Here is an 18,981-nt window from a genome sequence, read left to right as displayed (position 1 = left end):
TTCTCGAATGTGGGCGTAGATTATCTCGGACCATTCGCAGTAAAAATTTGTCGACGAAACGAAAAGCGTTGGTGCTGTCTATTCACATGCCTCACTGTACGAGCAGTACATATAGAGATTGTGCCAAAACTAGACACTGATAGTTGTCTGAACGCAATTCTGCAATTCCTTGCTGGAAGAGGCAAACCGGTCAAAATGTTTAGTGATAACGGGACAAACTTCGTTGGAGCTGAAAAATAATTGGCAGAGTATATAGCAGCATGGAACAGGCAGCAAATTGAAGAACATCTAATTCAACAAGAAATCAGATGGAAGTTCAAACCACCTGCAGCACCACTTTTTTGGAGGAGTGTAGAAAAGACTGGTTAGGAGTTGCAAGAAGGTAATGTACGCTGTGCTGGGCAATCGATCAGTCACGGAAGATTTTCTGTCAACCACGAGGTGTCTTGTTAAACAGACGCTGAATGATAGACCGCTGATACCGGTCAGTTCTGATGCTACCAATTTAGAAGCTATTACTCCAAACCATTTGCTGCTTGACATCAAGAACCTTAGTTTACCGTATCTATCAGGTGCAGAGCAAGTTGTTGATCATAGAAAGCTCTTCCGACAAACACAAGCTTACGCAGACATCATCTGGGACAAATTCCGTAAAGAGTGCTTGCCAACGTTGAACACTCGAAAGAAATGGCAGACCACAAAAGACAGAAGTCTTCAACAGGGCGATCTTTTGTGGTTAGTGGAAGACAGTGACAAACGTGGATATTACAATCTGGGTCGAATAACCGAAACCTTTGAAGGTTCCGACGGAGTGATTGGATCAGCGAAAATCCGAACAAAAGATGGATGCTACAAGAGGCCAGTAGTGAAGCTCGCTCTAGTACTACCAACTGGCGATGATAATTTCACAAAGGACAACAGGGCCGGCGATGTTGGAGCTGAGCATAAGGAATAACAAATTTGCCGAGGAAGTAAAAATTCAGCGCAGATTCAAAACAGATCCAAATAAATGCGTACGACGAAAACTATTACTGTGCTCTATTTTTATCAGGATTATTTATCTCCTTAGCGAGGAAACTGTGTATAGCAAATCAGAAACAGCCGCGTATGTCACGTCAGCAGAAAAATTGTTAACAAACTGAACAAAGATAGGAACTCACAGGTTGTTTTGTCAGCCTAGCAACTCGAGCTACCACAAACTCAGCATTAAAATTCTGGAATAATACAGTCTTGAGCAGTATATTTGTTACTGCATCTTGCCAAAACCAAACACTTGACCAGTATAATTGTTAAATTGATACTGTGTCTTGATACCAAAAAATTGTCTTGAGCAATATTCTATATAATATTGTGTCTTGTATCGAAAACGTCTCGAACTTGAATGCAATTTTCTGTGTCCTGATTTCCAATCCTCAACTCGTGAGTACTCTGCGAAAATTGCAACGCACACACACCTAGGATTATGTTAGAAACCAATTTTTCATAACACTTCTCAAGCATATATTTTTGCCTTAGATTTGTTTAATCAAAACGATAGAACCGGTAAACATATAGAGATCCCGTGTTGTGTGATCCGTGGACCCAGTTCAATTGGGAAAAAATCCAAAACTATTTTAGTTAAATTAGTTAATGCAATGGTAAGTACAGCAGAGCGGATATACCGTTATAACAGCCAACTGCATAAACGAAGTATCCGGACAGATTTTGTAAACACTCAGAACTAACTGGGCGGTGTAAAACTTTCTTTGTGAAACACAAGGCGAGCATCTGTTACAAAAACCATGAATTGCAACTTGAGATTGGTTATTGAAAATTGTACTTCTGTGGATTAAAAATTCTGGAAAATAGTTTGACTTACTTTCATTTGTCCACAGTCCTATCTTTTCATTGTATGCTTCCGATTTAGCCATCTCACTGCCATGGCCACATACACCAAAACAAACCACAACAAGTTGAATGTCTATTGCAAATAATAAGTAGATAAGGTGCTGACACTTTTTTGATGGCTTCTTGCATTTTTTTTTCTTTTTCGCCACCTTCTCTTCATTTTTAACTGATTCTTCATCCGAGTCTACTTCCGCACTTTTCAAGTTTTGTTCCTCAATGCCTTTTGAACTACTATTTTACTGTTTTTCTTTGGACTTATCATTTTATCATTTCATGATAAAAACCTAATTTATAAAACTATAACATAATTTTACTATATATTGAAAGCATACTATTGATTATCTGCTGAAAGCCTAAATTTACAATCTAAATGTTTGTGACAGAGAAACCTTGTTTTTTGGTTTTGAACCAATTGAACCGTGTAAGATGTTAGTCACCCTCATTTCTTCAGACACCAAAAAATTCTAACCTAGTTGAAACAGGATGTTGATATTGCACAAAAAGCTTTTTTCAAATCATGCTCTGCTGCTAGAATAACATCCTGTCTCCGTCACTAAACATGGACCTGGAAAATGCTGACTTTTTTGAGTATATTTACCCGAAAAAAAGTGAGTTTTTCGACTTAATGGTTGTGCATGCATAAAAAGGTAGCCCTAGTCGACTACCGATGGTTAACTAACGGTTAAGATCTTTCAAGATTCTTAAAACTTCCTAGAAGGCGATACATTGTCTTACAAGTTTTTCTGCCAAAAACAAGGTCTCAAATTTCAGCTTACATTAGGCTTGCCAGCGCAAATTGATCACAACCATCTGGCAAGTTGGTTACAACCGTCTTTTGAAAGAAACTTAGAAAACATAACCAACATAAACTTAAAACATAACCATTCATTCTCGACGAGGGCTTTGAAAGACATAGAATCTAATAAACCTAAAAGAAAAAAAGGAACAGTTCCTTTTCTTTGAATCTTTATCTCTGACTTGACTGTAATCGTCTCGTGACTTTTGCTCCGATTGCGACTGAAGTGCAACACTTTCTACTTTTGAAGATTGATAGCTTTTCTCTGAAGATACAACTGAGTTTGATATCGAACTCTTGTCGGCAGCATCGCGTCTTGTGTTCACGGAAAGATACTTTTGTCCAGTTTGAGACGGAGCATTTTGGTAGGAATCTCTTACAATGCTCTGGCTATTTGTTTCTGTCAACAATTCTGATTCTCTTTGCTTCTCATTTTTGTTGTCATAATTGGCACTGTTAGCGTCACGGGAATTGACATCGTATGGCTCCTTGCTTTCATTCTCAGAATTGTTCCTGATCGTATTCGAATAGTATTTTGATTGCTTTTCATCGTTAACATTGTCAGTTTCAGCTCGTGTTTTAGCTTTCGTTGTCTCGGATTTCGCCTCAGTTTCTGGTAACCCAGTAAAACTTAGAGATTTATCTGATATTGTAGACTTTTCAAGAGAATTTTTCTGCTTTGATCTTGTTGGTTTCCTTCTGATACTAGTCCTGTTATCATAATATTGTCTACTTGATGACGCAATAGATCCAATAGATGTTCTTGTTGTATTAACCAACGCAGATGTTGAAGCAGAGGCCTCCTCCGAGTTATTTTCTCCACGGGCGAAGTCGGATTGGCTCGTTGAGCGTACCAGATTTTGATTGCGATTACTACTGGTTCGCTTTTTCCGACGTCTTCGCCTTCTCGCTTGAGGGGGTGGAGATAACTCATCAATTGGCGATTTGTCAGAATCATCCATTCAACCAATTAAATTTGTTCATAGCTGTTGTAAGTTGAAAGTAAAGCTTTGAAAATTGAGCAAAATTATATGGCAGATAATTTTTTTTTCGAGCTTTAGGCTTAATCTGTTCTAACAATAAACAGCAAGTTGGTTCTTTTTGTGATATGTAATAAGTTCTGCAATCAAATATCGTTGAAGTTCTCTGCTGATAATGGTAATAGCTCCGCGCTTTTACCTCTCAGTTTTGGGACATTCCCCAGTTTTAGACCTTGATTTATGAAAAGAGTTCTAAAAGATTCTAGTTAACGACGAGTTAAATTAATGTCCTTCTATGGTTAATGTCGATCTTAAATCTTTGCATGTTCGGGAAAATTCGTTTCATAAATCGAGGTTTAAACTGAATCATTAATTATCAGAATGATGGAACAATGCATAGCATGACTACAAAGTCATTAAATTAGCTTGACCAATTGCAAACGCAAATAAAGAGAGGAATTTAATTTATTAATATCTCGAATGACTTCCGATGATTAACGAGAATTGAATGTGACTTCGTATTGATACTGTTGTTGACTTCCTTGTATACTGAAAGCAGAGTAATACTATTAGAGGGGCATTGCATTACAATTTATTTTCAGAGTAAAAGTCACCACCTTTTAACATGAAGACAGAAATTTGATTTTTGGAATCTATTCTGTCCCCCCCCCCCACAAGTGGTTTTATAACCCCCAATTACAAATTATTTGTTGTTATATAGCACGTTACTATGTAAAAATAATGCACGTGCCTCTTGGCGTCATAAAACATATATCCCCTTAAGTTGGGGGGGGGACAGAATAGATTCGACTTTTGCACTACTCTGTTGACAAGTATCTTCGTAATATAATTGACCCGACGGCTGCTTGAGATCTGGTATCCATGGAAGCGGGCACGACACTCGATAGCTCATTTGCGGGTGGCAACGGACCCTCTCAGAAACGAAGGGTCAGAGTCAAAAGGAAAAAATCCAGTAGCAAACCTCCGATTGGCAGTAGAGCTAAATCGACCACAAAGGCGCTGTCAAATTTGAGTGAGGAAAAGGAAGCTAAGGGATCTCGTCAAAGCAAAAGTCGTTCCAATTCCGACTCCAACATAGAACCTAGAGCGAAAAATGAAGGTATGAAATTTTGGATCTATTCTGTCCCCCCCCCCCCCAGCTTAGTGAGCATAAAGTTTTTATGACCCCCAGGCGCACGTGCTATTTTCTTACATGGTAACGTGCTATATAACAACATAGAATTTGTAACTGGGGTTCACAAAAAAAAACTAAAAACTGGGGGGGGGGGGGGGGGGGCAGAATAGATCCGATCGCCAATTTCGGAAAATCGATGTTTTGTCCTGAAATTATGTAAGAAATGCGCTTAGAGCGCTGAGAAAAATTTCAGCGGATAAATTTTACATAATGATCTGCTTAATGTGCTGAATTTTCAATATCGTACGTATACTGAGCACTTTTCAGCACGTTGAGCAGATAGTTATGTAATAATTTTCCAATGAAAATAATTTTGTTAGCAGATATCAGAGCATTTCTTGCCGCTTTTTACACACATTTATGTATTTTTCCTACACTTCCAGAACATTCATTACAACATTTAGCTCTCCAGTTCAGTCTTCAACTCCGGTTTGTTCTTAGAATTTTCACATGCTGTTCTTCCATCTCGTACAAGTATTATTATCTTCCATTTCTTCCACTTCGTACAAGTATTATTAAGCGCTGTTTCATTAGGTTGAGACATGAAGAAAACCTGCATTCATATGTGATATTTTTTTGGGAACTTCCGAACAGAGTTTTTAAAATAATAATAAAAAATCCAACCTTTTTTAAACATATTTTGCACTTTTCTTACGTTCCTTCCGTGGGTGTTTCAGTGTGTGCTAGTTCTCCACTTAATAAGGGTTGAAAAACTGTTTAATTAAAAGTGTAATTTTAAGAACTATACGTGAAATAAAATGGAAATTTCTTTCTTTACACTCTTCATAATTATACTCTTAATATTTTTATTACACTCTTGATACTCTGATAATGGTTCAATTTTATCTTTCAAAGGCGCTTTAAACGTCGGTTTCATGCACCCAAAAGATACAAATAAAGCACAAAATGCACCAGAAAAGTAATTAAATGATCAATAAATTTCCTAGCACAAGGTGTGGGGGGCTAAAAATACGAATTCTATACACTACCTGTTGATTACCTAAAAGTTTGTTTAAACCGGGGCAAATTGAACAATGAACAATTCTTCCAGTTTTGACAATATCTCTTTTAACCTTTTCACGAATAGAGTGTAATAAAATATTGAAAAAACTTATTTGCGGAAAAATATGTTTTTGCATGTTTCCGATTTCGGCTTCCGCAAAATGGGTTATTGACGGTGAGAAATTTGATTGCCTAATATTTCCTTTGATCCTGGAGCAAACTGAGCAACCGACAATTGTTTGATTCTTGTCAATTGCTCTTGTAATCATTTCATGAGTGTAAAAAGTGTTGAAAGAGGTCTTTTGCAAAAGATATGTTTATACGTGCATATTATTTTGGCTTCTACAAAACGGGATTATGGACGGTGAAAATATTGGTTGCCTAATTTTAAGTTTGAACCCTGGGCGAATTGAACACTGAACAATTGTTTCAGTTTTCACAATTGCTCGTGTAATAATTTCATGAATAGAGTGTAAAAATCTATTTAAAGAGGTGTTTCCCAAAAAAATAAGTTTTTGCGTGTATAATATTTTGTCTTCCACAAAACAGTATTATGGACAGTGAAAATATTGGTTACCTAATATTTAGTTTGACACCTAGGCGAATTGAACAGTGAACATTTGTTTCAGTTTTGTCAATGGCTTTTCTAATTGTTTCACGAACAGAGTGTAAAAAATTATTGAAATAATGTTTCCCAAAACAATCGTATTTTTTGCATGAAATTTTTTTCGGCGTCCACGAAACGGTGTTATTGAAAAATGTGGTTCTTTAATACTCCATGTAACCCCGGGGCAAAATGAACAACAGACAATTGTTTCAGTTTTGTCACTTGCTCTTTTAACCATTCCTTGAATAGAGTTTTAAAAATATTCAAAAAAGAGATTTGCAGAAAAAATATGTTTTTGCATGTTTTTTTTTGATATTCAGTAAACGGTCTTTTTGACAGAGATGTTTTTTTGTATTATTCTTCTCTAGCTTACAAAGAGTGCAAAAAATGAAGCTTAACTCAAAAGTGGAAAAATTGTAACTTCATATTATTCATTTTTAGTTTCCACCCAAAGCAATGCGAATAATTAAGAGTGGAAAAAAAGTGTAATTAAAGTGTAATTGCAAGTTTATTGAAAGTTAAATAAGCTAAAAAAAGGTTTTTCTGTATGCAGTGTTCTAAGTGGCGTCGAGAAAGGTATGTAAGAGAAAAATTGGTGCTAGGCGAGTCATAATTTGTCATCTTCATCGCCTGCCTCTGTTCCAAAGTGGTTTTTTCGTTGTAACAATTTTGTAAACCAAAGAGATTCGTATGAGATATAATAGCCACTAATGTTAAGTTTTTAACTCTTTTTATTCAACGCAAGCGAATTTCAGAATTTGAGAAGCAATTATGAGCTATTTTTGCAGTTTTGCCCTTTCGTACGCTTTCGGCATTTTTTTCAAACAACTTCAATTTTTTTGAAACATTTAGTGGGTTTTTCTGGTTGAACTTAATTGTTTAAATAACTTTGATGAACATCATATTCGAGTGATATTGCTTTCGAGTTGCAATATTGCTTTTCGAAGTGAAGTAATTTTTTAATCGGTTTGTGGCCTTTTTTTGAAATGTTATGTCTATTTCCTCTGATTACGGGCTATACTCAATTTTGAATGTTGTTCACTTTTTAATAGAAATCTATAAATAATTACAAACATTTAGAGTTAACACCTGGTCTTTGTAGGGTTTTTTCATTAAATATGAATTTGCAACTTTTAACTGTGTTAGGTTATTTTTTGATTGATTTTGTTTATCTAAAAGCGAGGCATTTTGTGGGGTTATTGATCGAGCAGAAACAAATTAGAATGTATATCAATAAATAATTTTTGGGAAACTTCATATAAAACCTATTAGTTTTTTTCAAAGGAACATTTTTGTGGTTTTTGTTTTGCGTTTCTCAATTGTCTGGCCGCACGCCGCTATTGTTGTTTTGTCCATCAGATTGCACTTTATAATTGAAAATATTTTTATTGCAAATCTAAGTGCCAATAAATGTTTCATTGCTGCTATTTGTGAGAAAATTCAATGTGATGTTTCATCAGTTTTATAGTTTTTTGTTTTGAATTGGTATATAAATTTTTTAACTGAATAGAAACTCATTTTCTTTAGTGATTAATTGCTGAGTTCATATCGTCTATTCTGTTCTAAAGAATACGGACTTGTTTGAGATCATTTCGCGTTTTCTTTTGAACTTTTCATGGCATTGAAGATCCATATTAGAATTGCGTTTTTGTTCACGATGAAGTCACGGAAGGAAACGAAAAATTGAATATTTTTTAGGTCTGATTTGCTGTCAAAATGTTTTTAAACTGGATAGCAAAATTGGCTTTTGAACTGATTTCCAGTTTTTCCGTGCTGTAATTTGACTTCAATTTTAGCTAGTTTCCTCCTGATTTTCAAGCTAGTGATTTCGAAAGGTCAAAAATTTGTTCTACAAAAATTGATCTATTAAATTCATCAAATAGTTTTTGGTTTATGCAACAAAGATCTCGTATTTTCATATCAGTAATTTTTTGTTTTGATCATTCGTGTAGTCTTCTGGCTGTCTTATTTGTTAGTTGTCTTCAGTTTTGTCAATGGCTTTTCTAATTGTTTCACGAACAGAGTGTAAAAAATTATTGAAATAATATTTCCCAAAACAATCGTATTTTTTGCATGTATTTTTTCGGCGTCCACGAAACGGTGTTATTGAAAAATGTGGTTCCTTAATACTCCAGGTAACCCCGGGGCAAATTGAACAACAGACAATTGTTTCAGTTTTGTCACTTGCTCTTTTAACCATTCCTTGAATAGAGTTTAAAAAATATTCAAAAAAGAGATTTGCAGAAAAAATATGTTTTTGCATGTTTTTTTGATTTTCAGTAAACGGTCTTTTTGACCGAGGTGTCTTTTTGTATTATTCTTTTCTAGCTTACAAAGAGTGCAAAAAATGAAGCTTAACTCAAAAGTGAAAAAATTCTAACTTCATATTATTCATTTTTAGTTTCCACCCAAAGCAATGCACCCAAATAATTAAGAGTGGACAAAAAGTGTAATTAAAGTGTAATTGCAAGTTTATTGAAAGTTAAATAAGCGAAAAAATGGTTTTTCTGTATGCAGTGTTCTAAGTGGCATCGAGGAAGGTATGTAAGAGAAAAATTGGAGCTAGGCGAGTCATAATTTGTCATCTTCATCGCGTGCCTCTGTTCCAAAGTGGTTTTTTCGTTGTAACAATTTTGTAAACCAAAGAGATTCGTATGAGATATAATAGCCACTACTGTTAAGTTTTTAACTCCTTTTATTCAACGCAAGCGAATTTCAGAATTTGAGAAGCAATTATGAGCTATTTTTGCAGTTTGCCCTTTCGTACGCTTTCGGCATTTTTTTCAAACAACTTCAATTTTTTTGAAACATTTAGTGGGTTTTTTTGGTTAAACTTAATTGTTTAAATAACTTTGATGAACATCATATTCGAATGATATTGCTTTCGAGTTGCAATATTGCTTTTCGAAATGAAGTAATTTTTTAATCGGTTTGTGGCCTTTTTTTGAAATGTTATGTCTATTTCCTCTGATTATGGGCTATACTCAATTTTGAATGTTGTTCACTTTTTACTAGAAATCTATAAATAATTACAAGCATTTAGAGTTAACATCTGGTCTTTGTAGGGTTTTTTCATTAAATATAAATTTGCAACTTTTAACTGTGTTAGGTTTTTTTTTTGATTGATTTTGTTTATCTAAAAGTGGGGCATTTTGTGGGGTTATTGATCGAGCAGAAACAAATTTGAATGTATATCAATAAATAATTGTTGGGAAACTTCATATAAAACCTATTAGTTTTTTTCAAAGGAACATTTTTGTTGTTTTTGTTTTGCGTTTCTCAATTGTCTGGCCGCACGCCGCTATTGTTGTTTTGTCTAACAGATTGCACTTTATAATTGAAAATATTTTTATTGCAAATCTAAGTGCCAATAAATGTTTCAATGCTGCTATTTGTGAGAAAATTCAATGTGATGTTTCATCAGTTTTATAGTTTTTTGTTTTGAATTGGTATATAAATTTTTTAACTGAATAGAAACTCATTTTCTTTAGTGATTAATTGCTGAGTTCATATCGTCTATTCTGTTCTAAAGAATACGGACTTGTTTGAGATCATTTCGCGTTTTCTTTTGAACTTTTCATGGCATTGAAGATCCATATTAGAATTGCGTTTTTGTTCACGATGAAGTCACGGAAGGAAACGAAAAATTGAATATTTTTTAGGTCTGATTTGCTGTCAAAATGTTTTTAAACTGGATAGCAAAATTGGCTTTTGAACTGATTTCCAGTTTTTCCGTGCTGTAATTTGACTTCAATTTTAGCTAGTTTCCTCCTGATTTTCAAGCTAGTGATTTCGAAAGGTCAAAAATTTGTTCTACAAAAATTGATCTATTAAATTCATCAAATAGTTTTTGGTTTATGCAACAAAGATCTCGTATTTTCATATCAGTAATTTTTTGTTTTGATCATTCGTGTAGTCTTCTGGCTGTCTTATTTGTTAGTCTCAGAAGTAAACTGTTTTTTTTTGCTTTCTGTTGAGGATTAATGGAGTCTAGTTAATAGTTTCTATTGATAATCAAATGTTTTAGCAAATTTGTCATAACATTTAACCAAAGCATATGAAAATTTTAAAAAAATTATCTGGCTTTTTTTGTGTTTTTGGTGGTCTTATCCATCAGTTTCAATAATGACAGTTTTTATTGTATGATAGGGAACAAATGAATCTAGTTAGTGTTTTGATCTTAAACTTTTTTTTTCATTTAGTTTCTCTCATTTTGTTGAACTTAAATATTTCCAAAACTCCTAATTCCCAGTTGAGTTTCGATTGCATTTCTTGCACTTATTTTGTCATATTACTCAATCTTAAAATTTTTCAAGTTACATATAAATAAATGAATCCAGCGAATTCTGGCATAAATTTTTTTTCTTAAAAAATCAGCGAACTTTTGAGTTCTTTTCGGTTTTTTGTTCAAGTTTTCACGTACTGCGATTAATTGATGACTTTATCTAATAACATTGTGTTTCTTGACTCGTTCAAAAATAAGTAATCATTGGAACTTTTGTGCAGCGTAATGTCGGTCATTTTATTTGCTGCATCTTAAATATGTACAAGCATTTAGAGATAGAGCCTAATCTTTATAGGTTTTTTTTCACGGAATATAAAGTTGGACACTTGTAATTGGGTTAAGTTTTTCTTCGACCGCTGTTTTTATGCATATGAGAGACATTTGGTGGGCCATTGATTGAACACAAACAAATTTGAATTTTTATCACTGAACATTTGTTGGGAAGCATCATATAAAAATTAATAGGTTTTTTTTCGAACAAAGATTTTTGTCGTTCTTGTTCTGCCTTTCTTGATTTCCACGGCACACGCCGCTTTTGTTGTTTTGTCTATCAAGCTGCACTTTAAATTTGAAAATGTTTTTCATTGCAAACCTAAGTGCAATAAATGTTTCAATGTTGCTATCTGTGACAAAAACTTATGTGATGTTTTATCAGTTTTGTAGTGCTTTGAATTGGTTCAATTGGTATGTTTTGTATAGTTGATTAGAGCCTCATTTTCCTTAGTGATTAATTGCTGAGGCTAGAAGCTATTGGAGCTATTGCTAGAAGCTATTGAAACCTATTTTCTAAGGTACACATTATTGAAATAAAAATTTTCTTACAAAGTTGTGGTGCTCTTTGCTTTTTTTTGGAAAATGTGCCGTTTTTCGAGGTTACTGGACCTTTTTGCCTTAAAGATTTTAACTAACTGGATATTTTTGTAACACAAAATTTTTTGAAGACGTTATTATACAGAATTTTCTTGACATTTCATTAAAATTGACCCTTTTATCAAGTTTATAAGAAAGTCTTTGTCATTTTTTGAGATTTAGAACCTTCTAGAATCAAGGCAATGAAATTTATGATTTTTTAAGCATTCTAATACTCTACTTGCTCAAAAGTTTTTAGTTTTTTGGCTCTATGCGCGCTCTTAATGTCAAAAAACTCAAACTTTTTGCAGTTTTATTATTTCAAATTTTTTGTGAATAGTTTTCTATTCATGAAATTTTTAAAGCATTTGGGGATTTCTGTGATTCAATATAGTTCTTTTGATGCTGCCCTTAGATTGTTTTCACTTTAGTTTTGAGTTGTTTTGGTATAGAAAAGTGACTAATTTTAGATGGTAATCTGTTTTTTTCGCTTACTTTTGCTAATTTTGTTTGGAGGCTACTTTTTGGCATATTATCCGTTGTTTGTAGCTAATTTTTTGTCCTTATTTCATTTCCCTTGCCTCCGTTTTCTCTTCGTGGAGTTTTTTGTGGAAGTTTTCTGTCTATCTGTAGACTTTTTATGAAATTGTTTCCAAGTAAGTTAGCATTGCTGTACAAACCAGGCCGCACAGAACCGCCACTTAGTTGATAATTCATCAAAAGGTCCTATGGTCCTCGTCAAGTGATGCCAGTAGCAGTAGTAAGAAACTTTAAAGACAGGTTGTCAAATGCTTAAGATGCAAAGGATATGAAATGATCGGCGTAATTTATTAACGAAACTATTTTTTGGCAATTTTTCAATGTAATTATCTTTAAACATATACTGATAAAATTTCAATTATTTTTACTCAAGATTTGTCCTTCTGAAATGAAATTAGGTTTAAATTTCAATATAAAGTTCAACAATTTTCTTATGCTTACTCCTAGTCGTTTAAGGCTAAGTCCACTAACCGCGTTTGAACTTTTTAATTGACGGGATAATATTCTTTTTGACTCAACTGACTCTATTTCTTTTTTTGTTATAAGAAATTTTAAACTACTTATTTCGCATTACGATCTAAGTATCTCTGTTAATTTTTTAAACAGTTCAAATATGTGCAAAACTTTGATCGAATGCATTTTATACTCTTCTCGATTTTGCAGTGTGGACTCCGTTTTTTTAAGATGATTCTGGCAATATGTTTTATTCCAAGTTTTTTCTATCAATATGCGCTCCTAAGTATTTCAAGGCGTTTTCTGACTGACCACATCGTTCTGAATTATTGTCTTTGGTTGAGAAGATTTTCTGATTGCTTTCAAATTCACAAGGTGCGTTTTTTCTAAATTGAGTGTCAGTTTGTTTCGCAAAAAATAGTCGGCTACAGAATCGATGGACTCCTCAAATTTTTCTTTACTTGAATACGCATTTTTCCTCAAAACAGCTTCATCAGCAAACAAAATTGCAATTGAGTCACCGCAGAACACCAGAATATCATTTATATAAACTAGAAAGAGCAGTAGTCCTAGCACCGAGCCCTGCGGCACTCCATATTCTATTGGTAAAAATTCCGAAATAAACTCGACCGATTTGACGCATTGCTGTCTGTCACTCAGATAGGATTTCAGTGAATTTTGCACCGTTCTTCTCATTCCTACGTTTTCTATCTTTTCCAGGAGCAAATTTTGTTCAATTGTATCAAATGTCTTCTTCAGATCTATGACGACAGCTTTCACTTTTTTGAAACCATTTTCCCAGTCTTCTCTGATTCCTTCGAGGAAATTAACTAATGCATTAGTAGTCTCTCTTTTTTTCGGAAGCCAAATTGATTTTTATTAAGCAAATCGTATTTCTCAAGGAATGTCGTCATTCGATCACAGAGTATTTTCTCTAGGATTATTCCGGTCGTTGGTAATAAACTAATTGGCCTGCAGTTCTCTGCTTCGTAAGCATTTCTGCACTTACGTATTGGAATTACTACTGTTTTTTTCAAACGTTTTGGAAAGGTTTCTTTTTGGAAACACTTATTGACTAAAAATGTCAATGTGAGAAATATAGCATATTCTATTTTTTAAGTATAAACGTTTTGTGTCCGTCACAATCAGTGCTATATTTATTTTTCAATTTTTTAATGCCTTTTGATATTTCGGCTTCATTTGTTGAGGTCAAAAACATGCTGTTTAGAGTTCTTTTTTGTCTTCGATTTTTGTCCAGGATCAATTACTTTATTCGACAAAATTTTTCCGACAGTTGTGATGTTAAGATATAAACTTTCAATCTGTTTCTCAAACAACTCTTCTTGTTATTTTCGTGTATTTCCACTGAATGCTTTCATTGTATTAAAAAAGCTGCTGGAACTGTTTTTTGAGTTTTTGTGCAGCAAATTTTGATAATAGATTCTTTTGTTTTCTCTTATTTTCTTTCGCAGCTTATTCTTGATTTTATTGAAATTTTCTTTGTTTTTATTATTTTTGTGTCTCAAAAAATTTCGAATAAACTCTGATTTTTTGCTGGTAAATTTTTTATACTGTTGTCAATCCAGTTTGATTGCTGAGAGGGTTTTGATTTTTTCAATGGAATATTATTGTCAATTTTTTCAATGATAGCTTCTTGGAACTTTTCAAAAGCGAGATTACAATCCAAAGCAAAAAATTGCGACATAAGTCTGCCTAATTTGTCTCTTATTTTCAAAGCCATTTTCTCTAAAATTAAGTGGTTTTCAAGTATGCCCCAATCTCTGTTAACTTTGTTTTTCGGTGGTACAGTCTTTTCAAGTCTTTTCAAGGTAATCAGAAAAAACTATTTGGATAGTATAGTGATCAGTTACTGCAGACTTGATGATTTAAATTTCTATTGTCTTAGATTTAAATTTCTACTGTCTTAGTTTTCGACTTTGCTGTTTCTCTAGTATACACAACGTTTGACATATTGCTTAAGTTGTAAGACCTAAAAATGTCTTCTACTTTTGTAAGCTTGATGTTTTTGCTACTATGGTCAATGTTAAAATCTCCGCAAACAATGTGAAACTGTTCTGGTTCCGGAGTCAGTTCTTCAAAAAACATTTCACAAGTTCCCGAGATTTCATTTATACTTGTATTCGGTTTGATATAGATCACTATTAAAAAAACTTTTGCCATATTTTGGGTTGATTTTCACAATTAAAACTTGAATACTGGTACAGTTAATTTTTTTTAATAATTGTTTGTCGTAAATCCATCCTTACAAAGTTTCTGACCCCTCCTCCTTTATTGGCCCAGGAGATGGTACGAATCTCCTGGTAGGCATCAAGGTTAATGCAATTTGTGTTAGACTAATCCTTTACAATTGTAAAGAAATATTAATCAGATGCTTTACCATTTTTTCTGTTAAGATACATTTTCATTGTCCATTTTCATGTTATGATTTCAAAATATTTATTTTTATTTAGTAGGATAATCAATGTCAAATGAGGTGGTCATTTATCCCCTACAAGTGGTTTCAGAATCCTTCCGGCTTTAATTTTTTTTGTTTCTTGATGCTGTTTTTTGTGACAACGTGTTTGCTTATATGTGAACAAAATTCGTTTACCTTTAAATCTAATCATTTTCATGCTCTCTGGTTATTTTTGGGCATACAAGTATAATAAGAAGATATGCGAATCTTTCAGTTTTCAATCAAGACAATAGAAGGGCATAATTGTGACTTCTCCGTTAGATTTTTCTGTTTTTCTCTTTTTAACGATTTTCATCCAAGTCTGTTTCATTGCAGTGCAAATCTTTTTGTTGATAGGCCACAAAGCACAAGAGAACTTTTATTGTCATGTTAAGACTAGCTTTCAGTACCATTCGGTTATAAGACAAACTCAAATAAAAATAAAGTTCTGTATGATTTAGATGAATTCGGCGAAAAACATAGTGCCATTCGGCAATTTCAACTATGATATTTAATTTAATTTTCTAGGAAGCTGTAATGCCAACAGTTAAAGGGGAATGAGTTATTGCATGCGCTTCTTCTAAATATCTTACGATTCATAAAAAAACCTTCAACTTGGTTTGTGCATTAAGTGAGTGATAAACAAGCCTCGTAATTTAAGATCTGAACATATTGAGCTATTACGTTGTGATGGGCAAAGTTAATCAGCAAACAAGTTGTTTCTGTTCTACAAAATCAGAGCAAAAACAGTACTCCCCAATGCGTGTAGTTCTTATGGTGTTTTCCATAAAAACGTTAAAGAATGTGTAATAAACCACTTTATGATGAGTCACAGGCTGGAAATTGATATATCCCCTATTATTAAGCGAGTCAATGTTGATATAATGAAAAAAGAGTTCAATAGCCAACCTTCTTCGCGCGCAATGTCTGTGACAATTGCGATGGAAGATTTTTTCATTTGTAAATATCTGTGTTAGCGCATTTCACTGGCTTTGTTTTGCATTTGAATGTTCAAAATTATATTGTGGTTTTAGACACTACTATAGAGGTCCAAGAAAAGAAACTGAAGCCTGACTTAAAAGCAGGTGAACCGAATAACAACACCTTGAGCGCAGATTCAGAAAACAAACCTCACTCCAAACGATCCATCAAGTTTGGGGATGCTTTGAACTCTGACCACGCGCGCCATTCGAAAGGTCATTCAAGGAAATCTGAGATGCGAACTTATCTGTCTGCTAAAACATCAGCCGACATAGCTGCACCAACAGCTGAGAGCACAGCTGCTTCTAAGACAAGGAAAAGAATCAAACGACGATTGAAAAAACTTTCAAGTGGGACCCTCAGGCCACCTCAAGAAGATGGCCAATTAACAGAACAGGCTAGAATTCTTTTCCCAAAACTTTGTATGTGATTTATTATTTTTTATTGAGATGAGAAGGTTGACTTAGAAAAATACATATATGACAAATAAATCAAGCCTTTAGCAAACTCCGAGTTAATTTCATCGTATACTAAGAATAAATCCGAGTCATGACCATTCATGATTCATATAGATTCATTCACGTCACCTTTATGGATCACGAGACATGGAACACGAGACATTCTGATTTTTAAATTTTCAGAAGAAGCTCCACATAACATATAATGTTATCTAATTTTAGAGTTAACTTCAAGCCACCAGGAGCGCAAGATTATACGTAAGCATGCAGAAGTCTTGCTATATTACTACAATATCTTCAATCATAACAGAATTTATTCAAAGCTCTTGCAGAATAACATTTATCTTAGAATGGCCTCAAGATATAATCGTCACTTTGTAAGATAAGTTAAGCAAAAGTCTCGCATGATATGCATCAGGTTCTTCAACTAAGTTTCAGTTTCTTCTATGCGTCTCTTTATCCAAAAGGAGCGTACCGTACCTCCATAAGGATTCTGGCAGTCAAAGATTGAAAACATCAAAATTTGTTTTACACAACAGGATAATTAGGATTGTGACATCATCGTGAAAAAGATAACATTGGCAAATCAAGACTGATAACATTCTCTGAAAACAAAAAAAATGTAATGGAAAAATAGTTTCTTCTGAGTCTTACAAGATAAACCGTCCCCCTATATATCCTTGCAACATAACCCTACTTATCAGAAGCGTGTAAAAAATTTAAAGAAAACGATAGGAGTTCATAAAAGTAAAGCTCATTAGAGGCTGGAAAAATCTGTTTAGATGCCATTTGCTTAATTCTGTAATCTCGGTAGGCTGACTAGATTGGAACGGACTAACACCCTAAACTCTCAAAAATGGAAAACTGTTTTGAGGGCTCTCGGACTTCTTTTGGAGGGCCCTGTTGTCCCGGCACTGCTAGCGTCAGCTGTTAGAAACTCAAGTCGAGATAATGAAATGATTCAAGAACTCAAATAACATCCATTCAGTGAAGAGGAAACGCAAAGTGTTACTCAAAGAAATCAAAATTCAACAAGAGTTTCAAATTTTTTATTATGAAAGATGGTCCACAATTTTATCTATCTGTTTATCTACTTATTTCCTTAACAGGTCATTTTTCCTTAACGTTTTTCCGTTACAGGTTATTTCCTTAACATTTTTCTTAACAGGTCATTTCTTTAGCCACGACACTGTTTTTTACTGTTGTGATATTGCAATGGTGCGACTCCTTGGTAACTTATCATGCACCAATGTACAATAATTGACAATAACAAAAGAATTTGTCAACGTCGCTACATTGACTACTTTAGTTAACCTTTTCTCACGTAATTTTTGATGACTTCAAATGAAGAAAAAAATGACCGCAAGGGCTTTTTTATACATTTTTGACTTCTATTCAAGATATTCAAACAAAAACAAAAGCAATATGGGACTTCTGATATTACCAAATAATCAAACGGTCAAACTCTCAGCTCAAGATAATAGCCTTATTTCGAAATTTAGTGCCCCCCCCCCCCTATTTTTATTTCTAAAACAACTTTCCTCAAATTGACAACGAAGAAACTTGCTCCGTGGTATGTAAAATTACCTAACAATTTGTGATCAAACTGAGGTAAATACCTGAAAATAGCTTGTCAATAACTTTCTTTTGTAAACCTAGTCCCCTCATTTAATCAATAAACCCCCTCATTTTGTTCCACATATGTGCGATTCGCCAAGTGACGTTGAATTGCCAGTCAACAGTCTTCCTATCAATTTGTTGGTAGCCGATATTTGAAATTCAAATCACTTTCAATTGCGACACTTTGTGGTAAAAGTCAGATTTTTGAATTCTACACTATTTTGAAGTATGATAGAAGGTTAGGAGATATCAACCTAATGTAATTGTGCATATGATATAAGTTTGACATAGCTTGACAGCAAGCTGTACTTGTACGACGCGTATACTTGCCAAGAATGATGAATGGTTGAGGAACAAAACTTGTATTTGCGCCTGTTTAGACCCCCCTGAATATCTCGATGGAGTGATATAGTTTTTTAAATGCATATAATTGTGAATAAAATTAATTTTGTCGAAACAAGACCAACAATGAGAAGGAGTCACCATCGCATGTGGAACAGTATTCCAAGAATTCGGCTGTCAAAGAGGTGGACCAATTTAATGACTCAACTGGGCTTGATAAGAGAAACGAAGAGTCGCCCAGTTTTTTGCCAGGCCAGGAGAACGGATCACAACGCACCCTCAGGGATCAAAGTACGCCCCCTCCTGATGATAATGATATTGAACACGAGGTTAGTTTTCAATCCATATATGAACTTTTGAAGCGGTCTTCAATTTCGTTTTTACAACAGATTAGTACCCAGGTTTTGGTCCAGACCCAAATTGAGCTATGATCAGACTATCCAGACTGAAATGACCTCTGATCAGACTTTCCAGACCGAAGTTACCCCTGATCAGACTTTCCAGACCAAAATGATCTCTGATCAGACTTTC

At 34.0% G+C, this 18,981-nt stretch overlaps 2 protein-coding genes across 2 annotated transcripts; one reads left to right on the top strand and one right to left on the bottom strand.

Annotated features, from left to right (window-relative positions):
- Positions 1–2,834: 2,834 nt before the first annotated feature.
- Positions 2,835–4,202, bottom strand: LOC142356899 (uncharacterized; the record flags this gene model as incomplete). The annotated part of the gene is made up of 2 exons (XM_075408658.1): positions 4,026–4,202; positions 2,835–3,895 (listed from the first exon to the last, which is right to left on the bottom strand). A coding segment is annotated over exon 2 (811 nt), but the record flags the coding sequence as incomplete, so codon positions are not given.
- Positions 4,203–4,243: 41 nt separating this feature from the next.
- LOC142356898 (uncharacterized) lies at positions 4,244–18,779 on the top strand (the record flags this gene model as incomplete). The annotated part of the gene is made up of 4 exons (XM_075408657.1): positions 4,244–4,266; positions 4,468–4,783; positions 16,084–16,427; positions 18,570–18,779. Coding segments are annotated over exons 2-4 (792 nt in total), but the record flags the coding sequence as incomplete, so codon positions are not given.
- Positions 18,780–18,981: the final 202 nt, after the last annotated feature.

Source organism: Convolutriloba macropyga, unplaced genomic scaffold, assembly GCF_964194025.1.
Source record: "Convolutriloba macropyga unplaced genomic scaffold, txConMacr16.3 SCAFFOLD_2142, whole genome shotgun sequence".
NCBI classification, from domain to species: Eukaryota; Metazoa; Xenacoelomorpha; order Acoela; family Convolutidae; genus Convolutriloba; species Convolutriloba macropyga.
The sequence above is the reverse complement of the archived record's forward strand: the minus strand, read 5'-3'. Positions and strand labels throughout refer to the sequence as shown.